The 18959-nt window shown below is 56.9% G+C and overlaps 1 protein-coding gene across 1 annotated transcript in view; it reads right to left on the bottom strand.

Moving 5' to 3' along the window:
* NKD2 (naked cuticle homolog 2 (Drosophila)) overlaps positions 1–18959 on the bottom strand; it is a gene marked incomplete at its 3' end in the record, with an annotated part of 76719 nt that overhangs the window by 8385 nt on the left and 49375 nt on the right. Inside the window, exon 5 of the mRNA XM_015563115.1 lies at positions 18885–18958. Coding sequence (XP_015418601.1) covers positions 18885–18958 — 74 coding nt within the window. The remainder of the gene's footprint in view (positions 1–18884; position 18959) is intronic.

Here is an 18959-nt window from a genome sequence, read left to right as displayed (position 1 = left end):
TTCCTGCACTCCCCCCCATCCCCGGAGCTCTGTTCCTGCACTCCCTACCCCCATCCCCGGAGCTCTGTTCCTGCACCCCCTCTCCCCATCCCCGGAGCTCTGTTCCTGCACCCCCAGACCCCTCTTCGGCGGAGCTCTGTTCCTGAACCCCCCCAATCCCCATCCCTGGCTCCCTTACCCAGCCAGCAGGCCTCCGGGCGGCACTGCCCATCCAGCACTACTGACCTGCTGATCCCCCTGGGTATCCTCTCCTTCCTGCTCCCATCCCCAGCGGCCCTGGTACACTGTCCATTCATTCCCCAGCATCTGCTGGCCACTGGGGACAGGATATCAGCCCCACATGCCCTAACGCTTTAGGGACCCCAGGCCCTTCTTCTGCATGTCAGTGTTGGGTGGCTGTGACCTCTGCTGTGGGGTCTGGCCCTACCCCTCTCACCCTGCGGGGGCTCTCAGGAGGCTGGGGGATGGGGGAAGATGGGATCCTCTCTGTCTCTTCCAGCTCCTGGTGGGCCAGGTGTTCCTGGGCTTGTGGACGCATCTCTCCAATTTCTCCGTTGTCACAGGCCTCTCTCTGTGCCTCTTCTGTGCCGAGTCTCCCACTGCCTCCCTCTTACAAAGATGCAGGTGCAGGCAGTTAGGGCCCCACCAGGATGAAGGTCACATTGGCAGAGACCCTCTTCCACATCCGGTCCCAGCCGCAGGTCCCCGGGAGGAGGATGGGGTCTTTGGGGCCAGTGTTGGCCCCACCGCCCGAAGCTGGGCCTGGTCTCCGTCCTGTTGCTATTGGCTGACAATCCTGAATCCTCCACCTAATCACTTGGGCCTCGGTTTCCTTTCCATGAAACAAGGAAGGGATCCCGCGGAGGGAGTGGGGCTCTCCAGGTGCCCACATGTGCCAGGCGCGCCCTCACCCCCCACTGTGGGACCTGCACCCCAACAGGGAGAGGTGTGCTGGGAGGACACAGGAGGTAACACTGCAGCCCTGACACCGGAGCTTCTGACTCGAGTTCCTCCTCTCACCTAAACCGGCCGGGAACCAGGCTGAGGGCAGGGAACACATAGTCCCTGCTCTGAGCGAGCCATGTGATGCACACACACCAGGAAACGCGTTTGCTTCTCCAAGTGGATTCCTTGCAGACTCCAAGGGGCCTCTCGGCTTGCATTCCTGAGAACATGGTGTTCCCCAGGGGCGAATGTTTACTCTGTCCAGAAAACCAGCTGTGTGCGGAGTCCCGGGAGCAGGTCCCCTTTCTGTGAAAGGCCCAGGGTATTGGTGATGAGAATCCAGAGTGACTGTCAGGAGAGTGAGGCTGGCACCTGGGTAACCACCCGCCTCCAGACACACACAGGAGCTGCTCCGAAGCCCTTCTTTTCCATTAAAACAGCCTCAGGCGACCCACTCAGTGGAGCTCACAGCCCCTGATGGCCCACGACCGAAAGCCCCAGCACATCTGGGCTTCTGGCAGCACTGCCCTCCTAAATCTGAGGTCAGGGCTGCTCCTCAGAGCTCTGGGCGTGTTCCAAAGTCCTGTGTCTCCTCCCCCAGGTGCAGTGGGGATGCAGGAGGGGGCTTTGTGCAGACCAGAGTCCAAGCGTGTGGTGGGTTGGGGTGGGGGGGGGGGGGGGGTGACAGAGAGGAAGACGGAGGCAGAGAGGGGCTCCTTTGGAGGAGGGGCTCCTCTAGGGGTGACGACAGGGAGGAGGCAAACTGAGCAGGACTGTTCGCGGCATTTTCCCAGAACTCACTGTTCCTAGGAGGACAGTCACAGGATGCCCCCTCGGTGACGGTGACGCGGTGGGTCCCTCAGGACAGGATGGCCTTACATGCTGGGTGACCGTTTGGGATCGCAGGGCCTACACTCCAGGTCTCAGGGTGATCTGGAAGGGGGAGGGGAGCAGCTGCTCCCAAGGCTGTTTAAATGAGAGCCCCCCCTCGCCATTCCAGGCGGGGTTCTGGCCGCCAGCAGGCCAAGGGCTGTGTGGGAGCCCATCTGCCCCGAGTGGCTCGGAGTCCGGCTACGTTCAGAGCTTGCCTTTTGTAAGAAAGGCCCGGTGAGGGGGCAGAGGCCGCTTTCTGCTGGTTGCCAGGGGATGGAATTTGACTTCAAGGTGATCCGCCAGCGTCTGTCTGGAAACACCACGGCAGCTTTGAAGTGGAAGTCTCGGTTTCAACGGCTAACCGGTTTCAGATGTGACAATGTAGTTTTATGGGCTTAATAATTCCGACACATGTGCAGCTGGGGCCCACGCCGGGCCCCGCTCAGGGGGCTGCTGCAACTGCTATTCTGAACTTCTGATTTTAAAGCGAAAGATTAGGGATGATGAAACCGAGCGTTCACGGGCAGGGGGCCCTGCAAACAGGCTTCCCAACGAGCTGCAGATGGTTTTCGTTTCTTTCTTTTCAAACTTAAAACAGAGCTTCAAGATCCGGCAGGGGCGTTCCTAGGTTTTGCCCATCGGTACTTCTGGGTTAGGACGATTTAATCAGACTTTGTAATAACCAAATTTGGAATTTGCATGTGGAAACCCAGTCATTTGGGATCAAAGGGTCTCCTAAAATAAACATATGTGTCTCTTCACATGAGAGTGGAAACTTACACCCTGTATGAGGTCTCTGGCTTCTTCTTATCCCTGTCCCAGCCTCTCACAATTCTGCTCGTTTTAAGAAGACATGAAATGTATTTCACACCCCGCTTCCCCTGGCCTGGGAGACTTATTTGTTGGCACTCATCCACCCCCAAACCACCCTGACCCTGGAGGGAACGGTTCCCCAGGCCCCCCCACGTGGACCTTGCTGGAGATGACGGCCACGCCTGTGGTAAGGAGACTGAGAGCACACCCACTGATGACACACATACTCTGCCAGGAATCCCGCCCATGGCGGGCCCGCAGCGTGTCGGTATGAAGAGGTGACCAGAGGTGGACCCAGGCCACCTGCTGCAGGAGTGATGCCCCGTAAACACAGGCAGGGGCCACATCGTCATCGGCAGAGGGTCAGCGAGGAGCTGGGTTTAACAACGTGGTGGCGGGGATTCTCTTTCTCCCACACTTGGAGGTAACGCATGTTCCTTCATTAACCCACATGATTCGGAGGAGAAGCAGTTACAGCCCCTGACCCCAAACCCCAGGACCTGAACCCACGTCCTCCCAGAGTCTCCACTGGGTCTGAGGCGGCGGAGGGTGAGCAGGCTTCCCCAGGCAGGGACGACGCGTTTCAGCACAGACACTAAATGTATGTGAGCGTACACACGAGTGTGTGCATCTAGTCTATGAATACCTATATGTACAGACGCGTGTAATACACACCATATAGACACAGTACGAATGCATGACACACACGCAGTATTTCACCCTCGATCACTGAGAAGTGACCATAACATATGCCCCCACCCTCAGGGGTTTCCAGCCTCAGCACCTGGAATGTTGCTTTCTGTTCAACACTAAATGTTATAGTCACTTTGCAGGCACGCAGCGAACCTCACTTTCTACTCCCGGTTGTGCTGCTACTGTTTTTGTCTTCAGAGCTAATGATTCCGAGTTTCACAGAAAAAGGAAAGTCCAGGGTGATCGATCTTCCAAACGCAGCTGCTGTCCCCTGAGCACACTGGCTGCAGGTCACAACACACACACAATGAAAGCAGGACCCGCGGCTCCCAATGCCTGACCCCTCCGCACCCTCAGCCACCCCCATTCAGGCGAGGGCCAGCCCCCGCGTTTCAGATGCGCAATTGGTCTTCCCCCAACCTGGATGCTTCCATGGGAAAGCCCGCCGGACGGTTCATTTTCTTTCATTCGTATTAAAGCCTCGTGCTTCCTATTTCGAAGGAAGCTCATTTCAAAGCTGGGAGGGAACAATGTATATTTAAAGGCCGTAAGTCAGAAGGCGCCGTGCGTTACCAACCGCGCAAGTCTGTGCCCTTAGCAGAGAGGAACAGACTGGACGTGTGGAAGGGCTGCTCTCTGATGACAGCGCCGGGACCCCCGGGCTGAGCGGCTCGGAGAAAAGCAATGAGTGTGTTTTCTCCTGCAGAAAGCACCTCTGTCGTGTCATGTGGAAACACACCCTGCACACGGAGACGACGTAATAACCTCAGCCCAGCTCTGTTGTTGTTGGCCGAGGTTCTGGAGATCAAAGGAGGGAGGCCCAGGCCGGAGGCGCAGCCCTCCCTCAGCTCTGGTATCTGGCAGCGGCGGCCGCGGGATCTTAAAGGAGCAGAGACAAAACCTAAGCTACTTTTACAACCACCAACCCAAAGCCAGCCTTAGAGGAATTTAACTGAGACCCCACAAGTGAAAGATGAAGTGTTTGGAGGAAACCTGCACACACGTGTGTTAAGCGACAATCTTGTCCTGAAGCCAGGCCCAGGGTCTGTGTGGTTTGGAAAATGAGGGGGTGGGGAGGGGGGGAGAGGGGCACAAGCCCAAGTGCAGGAACACCCCTCCGTCCCCGCCCCCCTCCGCCCCCTACAGTCCTTCTGAGGTTGTTCTCAAACCACAGAGCAGGAAAGACCCCTGGCGCAGGGCTCCCGGGATGAAGACCGTCTGGCACCGTGATGGTGGAGCTGGCCGGCCAGCCAAGCACCCATTGTCTAGCCACTCGGCCAGCAAGCCTTTGACCCAGTCCTTGCCTGTCGGGGCCCTGAGCCCCCCAGACAAGCCATAACTGATGTGGTCAACATCCACTGGCCCTGCCTGCTGACCCTGAAAAACCTGAGAGCAGGAACTCTGTTCCCTCTGTCCTTGCAACAGAGGACAAGCACATTCCCTCTCCATCTGGGCGGTGTTCTGTCCATGACAAGCCCAAAAGAAGGGGAACCAAGGACAGGGCTCCCTGAACACTAGGCCCAGCACCTTCTGGGCAGCTCCCCTTCAGCGTAGCCAGAAGGCTGGTGCCACCCTGCGCTCCCTCGCCACTCCAATAGGACACCGGGTGGCACTGGACATCCCCAACGGAGGTCCCGAGCCTGCCCAGGCTGGTGCAGGTCCTCCTGGACACAGGCAGGAAGCGTAGGACCGTTACCACGTTCTAGCCGGGGGCCTTTCTGCTGGTGGCCGCCAGAGTCACCACCTCCACTCACGGACCACAGATGTGGTTGACTCATCACCCCAACCCCTCCCGAGCTTCCTGAAGAAAGCAGGGTTGGTCTCTGCTTAAAATACACCTCAGGCCTCTGGAGGAACCTCACCGAATAGCCATAGCACCACTCTCCAAGGCAGCGGTTCTCAACCTGTGGGTCGCGACCCCTTTGGGGGCCGAACGACCCTTTCACAGGGGTCGCCTAAGACCATTGGAAAACACATATAATTAAATATTGTTTTGTGATTAATCACTATGCTTTCATTATGTTCAATTTGTAACAATGAAATTGGGGGTCACCACACCATGAGGAACTGTATGAAAGGGTCGCAGCATTAGGAAGGTTGAGAACCACTGCTTCAAGGGCTAAAGACAGTTTTGTTTGAAAAGAAAACCTAAACCACTTTAAACAAAGCAATGGCGGCCCCCCTTCTCGGCTCCAGCCCTTTTATCACAGCTGGGAAGGCGGGGTCTGGGAAGCCCGAGAATGCTGACCCGGTGGGTGTGGGGCCCATGGGCCGTCTGGCCCTTCTCCTAGCAGGCGACACTGTCACAGACAAAGTGTCCAACTTCCCAGAGCTGCAGACAAGTCTGGGAGGCAACCATGCTGGCGTTTAGGGTAGCCGCTTCTGGGAGGCGGCGATGGAGTGTAGGCCGGGGTTACTGTCACCACCCTTCTCCCTGACCTACCCGCGCCCCCACCCCGGGGCGAACCTCGAGATGCAGGGATGGCCTCTCCCACTTCTGTCAGAGTTTTTGTCAATGCCACGTCACTGCTGAAGCCTCCACCCGCCCTCGCTTCTCATGCACCCTTGCTTTAGCGCTCCGGGCACCAGGGGCCCGTGTTCTGACACTTGCTGCCTGGGTCCTCCACAACCTGTGAGCCACACAGTGCCTGCCACAGGCAAGGGAGCCTGCTGGTCAGAGCACAGGCCTGGGGGGCTGCCTGGGTTGGGGTTCCAGCTGCACGACTCCAAGCAGCGTGCCTTGGGCAAATCGCCTCACCCCACCGTGCCTGGGTTTCCACTGTGAAAGGGGAAATGACTGTTGTAAGGGGTAACCAGCAATTGCGCCAAGTGCTGTGAACGTCTGTGGGCGTCACCCCAGGGATGCCAGGTACGCCCGGAGCTGCAGGGGATGCAATGGGGGGTGGGGAGGGGAAGAAGCCGAGAGGCCTGGACGTGTTTGACCATCCAGGTCCCCGGACAAGAGGGAAGGATGAGCCAAAGGCCACCGGGATTGGTACACCACCTGCAGGGAGGTCCTGAGCCTAGGATCAGGTACGTTTCTTTTTTTATTTCAGAAGACAAACCTGGGCCTCTCTTGCTCCCGAGCGCGAGGCTGCATCTCGGAGGGTTCTCCACTTGAGACCTGAGACATACAGGGCTACAGGCAGGACACAGCCGGGAGGGTCCTGCCACTGCCGGCTGACAGCCCAGGACCACAGCCGCAGCCTCACGTTAGCCAGCGCTGATGGCAGAGGGGCTCCCACTGTAATTGGCCGTAGACCTGGCCCTCCAGGGCTCTGCACAGAGGCGCTCCAAAGCCAACCCGCCCAGGCACTTCCAGGAGTGTGTTAAAATCATCTCCAGTTTGAATTCTTATATTAAAATATGCCAGGTTTTGCCCGAGCCAGTTTTGCTCAGTGGATAGAGCGTTGGCCTGTGGACTAGAGGGTCCCAGGTTTAATTCCGGCCAAGGGCACATGCTCAGGTTGCGGGCTTGATCCCCAGTCGGGGGCATACAGGAGGCAGCTGATCAGTGATTCTCGCTCATCATTGTTTCTATCTCTCTCTCCCTCTCCCTTTCTCTCCGAAATAAAAATATATTTAAAAAATATGCCAGGTTTTGTTATTATTGTTGTTTTGGGTTTTGTTTTTGTTGCTTGTTTGCTTCTCTGATTTCAGAGCTCAAACTTGTTACAATATTCTTGGGAGACATTGCAGAACAAAAGGAAGTCCTTCCCCTTGGGCTGGCCCTCATGGTGAGCAAAATTCCAGCTGGCGCAAGGAATAGGACCGAACAGACCCAATTTGTTTCGTTCTGGCACGAAAAAGGCTGCCAGGGTGCCTGCCACGTATCCATCAACATGAAAGCGGGTGAGGAGCTCACAGGCCGCAGTGGGTGTAGTTCAGGGTGAGGCAGATGGTGTCCCTGCAAGGCCCGGAGACCTTTACGCTCAGGCTTCTCAATGGAGGGGCACCCCAGCGAGGCGCTCAGCCCAGAGAGATGCTCAGCCCAGAGAGATGGTCAGCCCCAGAGAGGCGGTCAGCCCCAGAGAGGTGGTCAGTCCAGAGAGATGGTCAGCCCAGAGAGATGGTCACCTCAGAGAGGTGGTCAACCCAGAGAGGCGCTCAGCCCAGAGAGATGGTCATCCCCAGAGAGATGGTCAGCCTCAGAGAGATGGTCATCTCAGAGAGATGGTCAGCCCAGAGAGGTGCTCAGCCCAGAGAGATGGTCAGCTCCAGAGAGGCGGTCAGTCCAGAGATATGGTCAGCCCAGAGAGGCGCTCAGCCCCAAGAAATGGTCAGCCCCAGAGAGATGGTCATCTCAGAGAGGTGGTCAGCCCAGAAAGATGGTCAGCCCAGAGAGGCGCTCAGCCCAGAGATGGTCAGCCCTAAGAGGTGCTCAGCCCAGAGAGATGGTCAGTCTCAGAGAGGTGCTTGGCCCAGAAAGGCACTCAGCCCAGAGAGGCGCTCAGCCCAGAGAGGCGCCCCAAGAGCGCTCAGCCCCAAGAGGCAGTCAGCCCAGTAAGGCTGGCAGCTCCCCGAGAGGCGGTCCTGACCAAAGCCAACACTGCGTTTTGCTGTTTTGTTTCCAGGACTGCATGGTGTACTCCACCCAAATGGGTGACTGTTACGCTGTTGAGACATCCAGTTTGTGGGCGGGATTGCGTTCACCTTGTGTAGAAATTAAACAATGGCTGTCCCTCCTATTTAAGGAGAGTGACCCAAGCTCCAGGCATTGTGGCAGCTTTGCCTAGCATCCAGTTGGACGAATTAGGCAGAACTGAGCCTTCAAAGGCCCCTCAGTGTCTCAGGGAGCAGCTGATCACCCGGTCTGCAGGTACCAGCCTAGCACTATGAAGAGAAATGAGAGGGGAGGTGATGGAAGGTGCCAGGTGGGAATCCTAAAAGGCCTTTGGAGAGGGACATGTAAGCAGACACCTGAGCACAGGCAGCAGCAAGCAGAGCTGTGGGGGGGCGGGGGGTAGGCATCTAGACAGAGGGGCAGCATGTGCAAAGGCCCTGGGGCAGGACCAGCAAGGAGGCCCCAGCAGAGTAGGCCCTCTCTGAAGAGGTTCAGGGTCAAGACACAGGGTGAGGGGTATCAGCCACCTGGGCTTTCACTCTGAGGAGGTGCTGGTATTGGCCAGCCTTATGTTCCAAACACCCGCTTGGCTCGCAGAGGTAGAGGGGAGAAGCTGAGGTCTGGTTAGAGGGGAAGATGATGGGAATGGGGCACAGGGGAGGGGGAGGAGGTAGAAATGGCTAGTTATGAGAGACCAAGATGACGGGTTTCCTGAGGAATGGGACCTGGGTGTGACAGACAGAGGATGAAGGGCCACTTTGCTGCAACGGAGGGGCTGGCCAGTTGTGTTGTGTCCTGCCTTATTCCCACAGGATGCAGGCAGCTTCCTCCTACCTCAACTGCACTATGAGGAGGGAAACTGCAAGGCGGAAAGTCTCCTTAACATTTGGGGACACTGCTGTGCATGGTGTGGAGAGCGGCTACAGCGTTTGGACAGGTTCAAGCCTGGGACTAATGAGAGGGCACAACACTCTCATGGCAAAGCCACATATAAGTCCCAGCACAATTATAGCCAAAGGCTGTAGTTGTAAGCTTGACCTTATGGTCCGAACCTGTGGCCCCACATGGCTGAGTGATATAGGCTGCAGGAGGTGCAGCAAGTAAACAGAGCTTGATCAGGTGCAAGTAACTGAGTAGATTCGAAACCCACGAGAACGTTGTAACCACGCCCTTACTCTGCCTCCTAGAATCTGGCTATAAAATAAAGACGGCTTTCAGGCCGTGGTGCTGTCGCTAGCTCTCCATCAGAGAGGACAGCATCCCACCCAGACCCAGCTTTCTTCTCTTGTCTGTCTTTTCTCAATCCTTCACCGCCCCTTCTCAGGCTCACCGATCCTGGCTGTGCTGGTGCAGCACACATGGAGTGACCCGTAGCCCCTGTCAAGGGGGGTGCCTCAGTCTACAGTGGACCCCTGCTGTGTCTCTTCTCAAGCTAGGTAAATCAATGAGCCTACACTGGCCCCAGGCTAATTAAACGTTGTTCCAGATGTAGAGACAGCCACATCCACAATCCTGCGTCTAACGGGGCCAGATGTGGGGCTGAGCTGGACTACAGTGCTGGGCCCGCCCTGCCGGCACCCTCCCTTCCAGGCGGGGCTACCAAAGAGTCACAGAGCTGACCCAGATGAGGACCAAATGGTGAGCTATACAGAGCATGGTTGAGTTCCGGCGTGGCTGAAAACGAGCTGGTCAGTACACCAGAGGTTAGTCTGCATTCGTGGTTTAGTACCTAGTTTTCCTGAGCATAGAGCTCAAATCTGGATACATTCTTAAGTCAACACATGCTAAAAATGGAACACTGTTCAACTGTCGCTCAATGTGGACACTGAAAGGGTGGCCTCAAAATAAGGATTCCAGGTGGCAACATTAACGTGGAGACCACACCCACCTGGGCAGAAGAGCTTTGCTGAGGGCATTTGTTACTAAGTCCCTTTTGTGCCAAACAGAACAGAAAATTGCGAGCATTCTGACTCTATGTTTTCGTGGGTCATGTACTGGGCTGAACAGCAGCCCCAGAACCCATGCCTGCCCACCCGGAACCTCAGAATGTGACTGTATTTGAAAGTATTTGCAGATGTGATGAGTTAAGATGAGCTTATGCTGGATTGAGGGTCAGCCCTGATCCAATGACTACAAGTGTCCTTGCAGGAGGAGAGGACACGGATGCAGGCGAGAGGCCACGTGAAAAGGGAGGCGGAGACTGGAGCCATTCGGCCAGAAGCCCAGGGGCGCCTGGAGTCCCAGACATTGGAAGAGACAGGAAGGACCTCCTCCAGGGCCTTCAGAGAGCACAGCCCTGCCAGCAGCGTGATTTCAGACTTCTGGCCTCCAGGACCGTGAGAGAATACATGTCTGTTGGTGTCACCAGTTTGTGAAACGTGGTCACGGCAGCCCCAGGAAACCAATATGGGTAGCTTCGGGCTACTTTTTTCATTATTTAACATATTTAACTCTAAGGCCCTCCCAGTATGTGCTTATATGGATTGGTTGTCCAAGTCCTATAATTCCTGAGCGATCTACATCAGAGGTCAATGACCACATGACAAGACCATGTGGCTGGCTTCCTTCCGGAAGAACTACCCAAACAGTACTGGTGGGACCTGGGTGGCGTCAGCCCAGACTTCTCCTGAGGATCCAGGGGTCCTACGGGGCCGTGGGCCAGCCCTCTTGGGTATTGGACACACATGTGGGCATCTGTAACCCCGAAGGCTGGGGGTGCTCGTCCTCCTCAGGGAGCAGGATCTGAGAGAAGCTGTCCCTCCAGGCCGGGGGGGGATGACCACACCCCCCAGATCATCAGGGTCTGCGGAGCTTCTGGACAGAAGAGAGGAGAGGCAAAGAAGGAGGAGGAGCAGGAGGAGGAGGAGGAGATGAGGAGGCTAAGGGAGTGGAGGAGTGGGAGGAGAAAAGGAGGAGGAAGGGAGGGAGGAGGAGGGGGGAAGAAGAGAGGGAGAGAGAGGAGGAGGAGGGGACTGAGGAGAGCAGTGCCCATCCCTGAGAAGAGAGTGGGGCAGGGGTGAGGCCGGCCTCTGCCTCGCCTTGAGCTGTGTCCAGCAGGCAGGCCCACCCCACCAGGCGGGCGTAGTGGTGTGGCCTATGTGAGCGTCCCTGGCCCGGCCCTCACAGAGGCTCTGGGTGTCTGTTGCAAGGAAAGGAAATGAGTGCTCAACGCATTTTCTTCACCAGATGAGAACAGGGAAACACTTTCTTATAAGAGTTAAAGTGGGGATAGTTGAACCACAGAAAAATATCCACCCTTCCTTCTTCCAACCAAAACAACCCGAAGGAGTTACAGGAATTGGCTCTGGAAACAGGAAACAGAAAATGTGGCTCACAGCTCCCCTCCCCAGACCCACCTCCCCTGGAGCCCTTCCGGGGGACCTACGGGTAGCAGTAGGGGACGCTCATGGAGGCAGCGATGCCCAGAGACTCTGCAAAGCCGGGGCACGGGCAGCCACCTGGTGCCAGGGGCACTGCCTGCGACAGGTTGGAGAATGAGGCCGTAGGAGCCTCACTGCTGGAGGACCAGACACCCCTTGGTCCTGCTCTCCCAAATGACAGGTCCCAGGTCAGAGGACAGCAGAGCCACGAAAGCCCTCTGAACCCAGGGTGAGCAACGGGGAGAGACCGTCTCAGGAGAGACAAGAGCATCTCCGTTCCTAAGTACCTGCGGGGCTCAGGAAATACAGAGGGTGCTGAGGATGGGGACGCAGAGTCAGGTACAGTGAAAAGACACGGTTCAGAGAATAAAACGATAGGAAAAGGTGCCCAGGGGCCTGGGCTGAGAGTGGGCTGCGTCCCCTGGCTCCCTCGGCTGGGACCAACTGCTTCCTTCCGATCATCATAGCCGGCAGCCCAGCCACAGCAGAGGCAGTGAGGAGAGCACAGGTGGACGTGCAGGGAGGACGGGTGTACATGCTGGGAGGACAGGTGGGGGGACAAGGGAGCTGAGGAAACCCTGTGGTCTGTTAGGGGCTGAATTGTGCCCCCTCCCCCATATGTAGAAGTTCTGCCCTGCGTGCCTGTGGATGTGACCTTATTTGGGGTTAGGGTCATTGCAGATGTTATTAGTAATATTAGGGTAGGGCCTGGTCCAACATGGCCTGTGTCCTGACAAATGAACATCCATGAAGAGGAAGACGCACACAGGGATGCACACATGAGGATCTGGGGAGGGGACGGTCTACAGGCCCAGGAGGAACCACCTTGATCTCGGATTTCTGGCTCCAGACAGTGAGACCAGAGTCCTGTCGCTTAAGTGACTCCTGTCGGTGGTGCTGGTGCGGCCGCCCCAGGAAACCATACTCGGCCAGCCGCCAGCCTCCCCTCTCCCTGTGCAAGGCTGGGGCACCTTCCTTCTCACACCAGGTGGGTTTCTGCTGTGACGCTGTCAGCTCCTCACCCCACATGTGTGGAGTCATCAGAAAAGCACCTTCCAGGTGGGCACCGGGGACCATGTGAGGCAGAGAGCAGACCTTCCCCCCTCTCCCCACAAGTAAAAGGGACACAACTGCAGTGGGTGGGCCCTGGGGTCTGTCCCCACTGGGCACCAGCTGGGCCTGCCTACAGGCTGCCTCGGGCCTCAGGGGCTGCCTTGAGAACTTCAGGGGACAACACAGGCCTTTCCTTCCAAACCAGACACTTTCTGGGGCAGGTGTCCACCCAAGAGCGACTCCGCTGCACACCTGCAGCTCCAGCGATGACCTCACAGTGACTCGGCCAGTGGCCTTCCTCAGATCCTGCCTATTGGACAACTCAGTTCAGATGAACTGTGCCCAGCTCAGGCCTCAACTACTGCTTCCGTAGACCACACCTCTGCCAGCTCAGAGACTAGCACGGGCTTCCTTTCTTGGGGAGAGAGGAGGCAGGGCCACAGGACACCATGTCCCCCACGCCTGCTCAGTGCACCTGTCCACGCAGCATGGTGCTCCTTCGTAAAGAGGATGACCCCGTGGGCAAACGTACAGCCTCATGCCCCCAGCCCAGGAGCACCTGGTGTCAGAGCTCGAGAAGGCCAGGAATGGAGCCTGACATTGGGATTTACTGACCACATGTGGACTGCTGTCCCACAGGCCACCCCCGCAGCCCACCCATGGCGAAGGATGCAGAACCGCCCCTGCCCAGCAGTGCCAGAGCCAGCTGCTGTTCCCGACTCTTTACATCTGTCACTTCCTCTTTCCGCATACGACTCCAAGCAGAAGCACACGGCCTGTGAGCCCCGGAGGACGAGCTGTGACCTAGAGACATGAAGGTGAGCAGCAGCGCCAGGCCTGGAGCCGGGTCTGGGTGGCCCTGAGTCACCACACAGACCACCTCTCACTAATGGTCCTATAAGGGAAGCCTTCGGGGGACAGGCTGCCACATGTTAAAATGGCCGTGTCACGGGGTCCCCAGTTATTATCTGTGAGCAGAATTTCTTTGGCAACCTCTGTTGGAGCTGGCCAGGTACTCCTTGGCCATACAGCAAGGGGTGGAGACAGAGGACACGGTCCTTAACCTCTCACCTCCTGAGGCAGGGAGGGCAGTGCCGTCCAATTCCCACACCCACACCCACACCCGGGAGGTTAAGCCACGTCTTGATCTGTGTTCTCACCCCCTTTGATTTGGCCAGATAGCTATCAGGGCTGAGCGCTGATTTCTGAAGACTGCAACGTTGCACAGTTTTTTAAAGAAAAGATGAGGTGTAAGCTCTTCAGCAACCAACACCCTCAAAGTTATTCAAATCCCTTAGCACAGTGAAGATGTGGAAATAGGTGGCAGGCGTGACCTGGTTGCAGCATGGCGTTTTCTGCGGTGGCTGATCACCTCCCTGAGGAGGCAGGGCGGCTTCGGGTCCCTTCTTCCGCTTGGGCAGCTGGAATTTCAGCTCCTGCAGCAGCCGCATGGGCTGTTTGTGCCTGAAGAAGCCGTCACCGAGATCTGCAGTCTGCAGGCTCCTTCACTCTGCCTGCAAACCCCCCACCCCCTCAGAACTGTGTCCCTGGAGCAGCCCTGGCCTTGTCAGCCTGTGGAAACCAGCGTACCCATGGACACGGAGGGCTCACATTCTCTGACGCCGCTGCCCCATGAGAACACATCTTAACAGGTGTCATGTCTCCTGGGCAGGCCAGCAGCACATGGTGCATCTCCAACAGCTTTCTGGGAGCTTCTCTGGAGACCAGCATCTCAGGGGAAGTGCCTCTGTGACCACTGTCCTGGATGGGAGACAGGCTCTGCAGCCAGTCTGCGGCCCCACTGTGGCCAACCCCAGGATCTGGTGGCCTAGCCCCAAGGCCAGGGTCCAAGCTCAGCCCCACCTGTTGGACATGAGTCCTTGACACACAACATGAGGATGCCTGCATCTGAGCTAATGAGAGGTGGGCATACACACTGCCCGTTGGTGGCTGAGCCCTTCAATGGGCACCTGGTTGGGGCAGGTGAGGTGAATGGCATCCAGCCCGTCCACACGGCCCTCAGTCTCTCCCGAGTGTCTGATGCTGTTGGCTGCCTGCCCACAGATGACCCCAGCACCTCCTGCAATCCCCACTGACACAGGGACAGCCAGCTGAGCATGGTGGCTTCCTTTCTCTCCAGGAGTCCTCTCTGCAGACAGCACCCATCCACATTTCCAGGTGAGGAAAGGAGGCGAACTTCAGCTACTCACTCCAGAAACACACTCGGAGCAGCGAGCTCCCTCAGGGTCCTTAAGTGGGTCCCATAACCCCTTTCCAGGAGGTGTTTCCCACAAAGTGGCCTGGTGGCTCCTCGGATGTGAATTCATTGGGACCCCTTGGCTCATCCTCAGGTAGGATGGGGTCCAGGAGGGCCATTTGCAATTTCAATTTCAGAAGCATGGGTGGGGGGTGAGGGTGCTGATGCGGCTGACCGTGGGGAGAGGCCCCTGGTGCTCGGCAAGGCCTGGACCCCCAGGATTTGTCAGCTCCCCCGCGTCCATGTGAGCCTTCAGGCCTCTGTGCACATTTGTGCCGGCCTCACCACGCAGCGGGGCCACGCCTGAGGGCAGGGACACGGCTGCCTGCATCCAGGGTTCCCACAGTGGGTGCCAAAAGAAAGTGAAGAGCTGCCAGCCCTGAGGCCCGGACATCCCACAGAGGCTGGGACTCAGTGAGGTTAGTATCCCAGAGCACGGGTCACAGAAGACGGGAGGTCGTCCCAAGGGGCTGCACTGTGGCTGGAAGACCTGCCACCTGTCTCACTGCAATCGCACGGAGGATGCCTCTCCTTTCAGGAGGCCTGTGGCCGACAGCCAAGGGCTCCATGGCATCCACACGTCTCAGGACACACGTTGATTGCTCTGTGTTGACTGCAGACGGGGTGGTGTCCAGACTTCGTGCAAAGCCAAGGGAATTTCCCAGGGATTTCGACAAGAAGCCAGAGTTAACGTCTCAACGAATCTTAACTGAAATGTGTAAATCCCGTTGCCGCCATGTACTCTGGTGGCATGGTGAGTAGGTGGGCAGGTGAGCGCTGGCTCCTGGCTGCCAGGTGAGGGGGAAGGAGCAGTCCTGCCCACCACAGCGGATGAAAGCCTGCTGCAGAGACAAGAGGGGTTGGAGGTCCTGGTGACTCGCCCCAGGGAACTCCAACCAAGCGGAAGGTACCAAACCATGCCATGGGGCTGAGTCCCGAGATTCCAAAAGTAGTGAGAGGCCGCCTGTGGACAAGACCACGTGGAGGGCAGGTGGAGTTTGCTGGAAGCCAGAGGTCTGTCCAGAGGTGAGTCTCTCAGTGGGGTTTCAGGGTTTGCCTTCTAGACTCTCTGCAAGTCTGCTTCGTTCAGGAACATGTGCAGCATGTCAGTGCACAGAAAACTGTGTGTGCAACTGTGTGTAGATCCTTAAAGCTGAGAGCCACCCAAGACAGTAATGGGCTGAGCCTTGCCCAACTGCCTGTCCCAAAGCCTTAGAGGAGAAGTTGCGTCCTTTCAGACCTCAGAGAGTCCCACCAGGCAGGAGGCCTCAGCCAGGCCCCAGGGGCCTTCCCCACTCGCACTTCTGTCTCAAGTCTCAGTTAAAATGCCACCTCCAAAGTTGCCAAAACATCCCTTTCTCGGGCTTACAAATGGAAATCTGTGTTTTATCCACAACAAAATTTCAATTGTTAGCAGTGATTCTTATCTTCTGAACTTTCCCCGCCTGGTGGACATGAGCCTCAGGGCACGTTGGAGAAATTATAGAGAGGCGGACAGAGGGTGAGCGACCGTGTGCAGGGAAGGGAGAGTTTCCAGAATAGTGACAACCGAGTCTCCACAGAGCCTCACCGTGACCCCTGCTGCTCCGTGGCTGGCCCTGCCTGTAGCCATGGCCCTGCTGCTCTGGGCTGAATCCACCTTTAGAAATAGCACTGCCAAGTGCTGCTGGTGCTACCACCTGTCACTTCTCATAATTTTCACACATGTATGAGCTCAGTTACTCCACTTCTTAGATCCTCTGGGCTGCACTTGCCAACATCCCACATCACCCTGGCACAGCCCTGGCCCTTCAGGGGCACTCAGCAATGAACCGACACAGGTCCTGCCATGACCAGACTGCAGCATTTCGCAGAACCAACAGCAACACTGTTCTACTAGTAGACTGTGAAGCAGGGAGTGCGCTCACCTGGAAAATGCCAGTATTTATAAGAACTTTTTTATATGAACACTAAGTAAATACCAGGAGCTGACATAACCCATTAACAATTAAGGGACAAAACCAACTTCATTTCCTTTATTTTGGCGACAGTTAGATGCACTTTATTTCCATGAGGCCATTTGCCACAGTTCTTGGGCAACATACAGGGCGAGCTTCAGGCAGGGAGGAGCGTGTCCCCTCACTGGCCCGTCAGACTCACTGGGTGGCTGCCTGACCCAGGCTGGCCCTCCTCAAGGACATCACCTGGAAGGCAGAGGTGATGGGTGGAGCTCTGGGCACCACATAAAGACAGGGGCACAGGACACTGGGCTGGAAACCGGAGATCTGTAGAACTCAACACCCAAACATCCCCCGACTGAGCAACTTCCAGGGGCAGACCCTGGAGCAGGGGTGGTGAGGCAGGGGTCCCACTGAACCTGGGCCAGAGCCACCCAGTGTATGCCCAGTGAAGCCTGGCAAGCACGGGAGCGGTGACATGGCATTGGGGAGGACACCTGTGCTTCTGTGGCCCGGTGAAGGGCCGGGTCCAGGAGGTCTAAACTCCAGGCTGGTGCCTGGCGAGGGGCTCCCAGCCCCATGACAAAATGAAAATACAGCAAATGCAGTGCTATTGTCTTAAAGCTAAAGTGTATTTAATTTAAAGGACCATCTGTATTCTGAGATTTTGCTGAAAGGAACTTTCTTGCATGACATGAGGGTGTCTTAGCTAGGGCTGCTACAACAAAGACCACAGACTGGATGGCTTATACACAGCAGACACTTATTTCTCATGGTGCTGGGGGCTGGACGTCCAAGGTCAAGGTGCCACAGACTCAGTGTCTACTGAGAGCCTTATTCTGATTCACAGACGGCACCTTGCTGCTGGGTCCTCACGTGGCAGACCCGACAGGGAGCTCTCTGGAGTCTCTCAGAAGGGCAGGGACCCCACCATCAGGGCTCCTCCCTCAGGACCCATTCGCCTCCCTACTGCTTCACCTCCTAACACCATTACCTTGGGGGTTAGATTTCAACAGATGAATTTTGGGGGAACACAAATATTCAGACCATAGCAGAGGGCAAAATGAAAAGAGAACAACCTCAGCCAACTCCCACACCAATCTTTCAAAAACTGTCCCAGGAGTGGCATCCATCAACCTCAGAGACTAGTCCGGCCCGAGCTCCCACAATCTCACAGCAACGCCAGGGAGCCCTCGGCTCAGGGGAAGCGCTTCCTGGTGCTGCTGGAACCACCTCGTTATGTCACCACCTTCTGAACGGGTGAGAGCAAGCGCCCAGAGAGTCCTAAGGACTGAGTGAACCATGTCCCCAGGGACAAAGCCCCCAGGCAGTACAGCTGGTGGAACCAGGCCCAGCCTAAACCCTGGCCCATGAAGCTAACGCTCACACAGCTTCCCGCCTGCCCCCCCTTACCTGCTACACAGGAGAACCAAGCTAAGATGTACCATCCCGTTATCAATACCCCACTTCTCGGAAGAGAAGGACGGACCCGGGCTGCTCCTTGGGCAGCACCCTCATCCTCAGTACCAAGAAGCACAAGTCCATGTAACATTACCATCCAACGTTATGATGATATCCCAGAAAGTACCTTAAAATGTATTTTCTATCTCCACAGGCGTGGAATTAAACCTTCGCTCCCAAAAGGCAGGAACTCTAAGCCCAGGATGGGTTTGATTCAGGTGCAGTGTTTACAAATACACTTAGAACTTTTCATTTGTCAGCTGGCCAGAAGAAGGTCGTTCCAAAAACAGACGTGACTTGCACTGAGCAGTGGAAAGAGGGTGGGGGTAACGGGCAAGCAGCGGGCCAGCAGGGGTCTCAGCCATGGGTGTGGCCGGCCACCTACACAGATCCAGTTCACACTAATGCCCATCCAGCGCCCACTTTCTCCTGCTTGGCAAACATGTGAAAGTTTACCCAAGGCCCCTCTAGTGCCACCCCTCCCTTCAGGCAGTTCTCTGCTTCTGGTTGCCCCTGGCAGCACCTGCAGTCTGGGACACCCCCCTCCCCCTCCCCAAGTCCATCTGGAGTCTGGCTTTCCCATGAGCCTCCCTGCAGGCCAGTGGTCACCCACCCTGCAGATGGGAGGCCTCTAATTCTGGCCATCTTTGCTGTGCAAGCGATTGATCCTAAAGCAAACCATGCCCCCTCCCCACCAAGCCTCCAGCCTGGGATGTTACGGGCTCATCCCTGGCCTGGCCTGTGGAGGCTGGGAAGGACAGGTTCTCTGGGCCCAGCGGGCACCACTCCTGCCCGGACATCTCAGCCTGCACCTTCTAGATCTGGGTCCCGGCGAGGGGGCACAATTCTGGCACTGGCGTCCCTGGGCCCCGCAGGCCGAATCTCCACCCCCACCCGGTCACGCCTACCTGCTTGTCCCGCGCGCGGTGCTCCACGCCGCCGCGCCGCTCCGCCTCCACGGTGCCTTTGCGGCCACTCGAGTA

The sequence above is a fragment of the Myotis davidii genome, unplaced genomic scaffold (genome assembly GCF_000327345.1).
Source record: "Myotis davidii unplaced genomic scaffold, ASM32734v1 scaffold135, whole genome shotgun sequence".
NCBI lineage: Eukaryota > Metazoa > Chordata > Mammalia > Chiroptera > Vespertilionidae > Myotis > Myotis davidii.
Note: the sequence above shows the minus strand (reverse complement) of the source record. Positions and strands in the feature narration are given on the sequence as shown.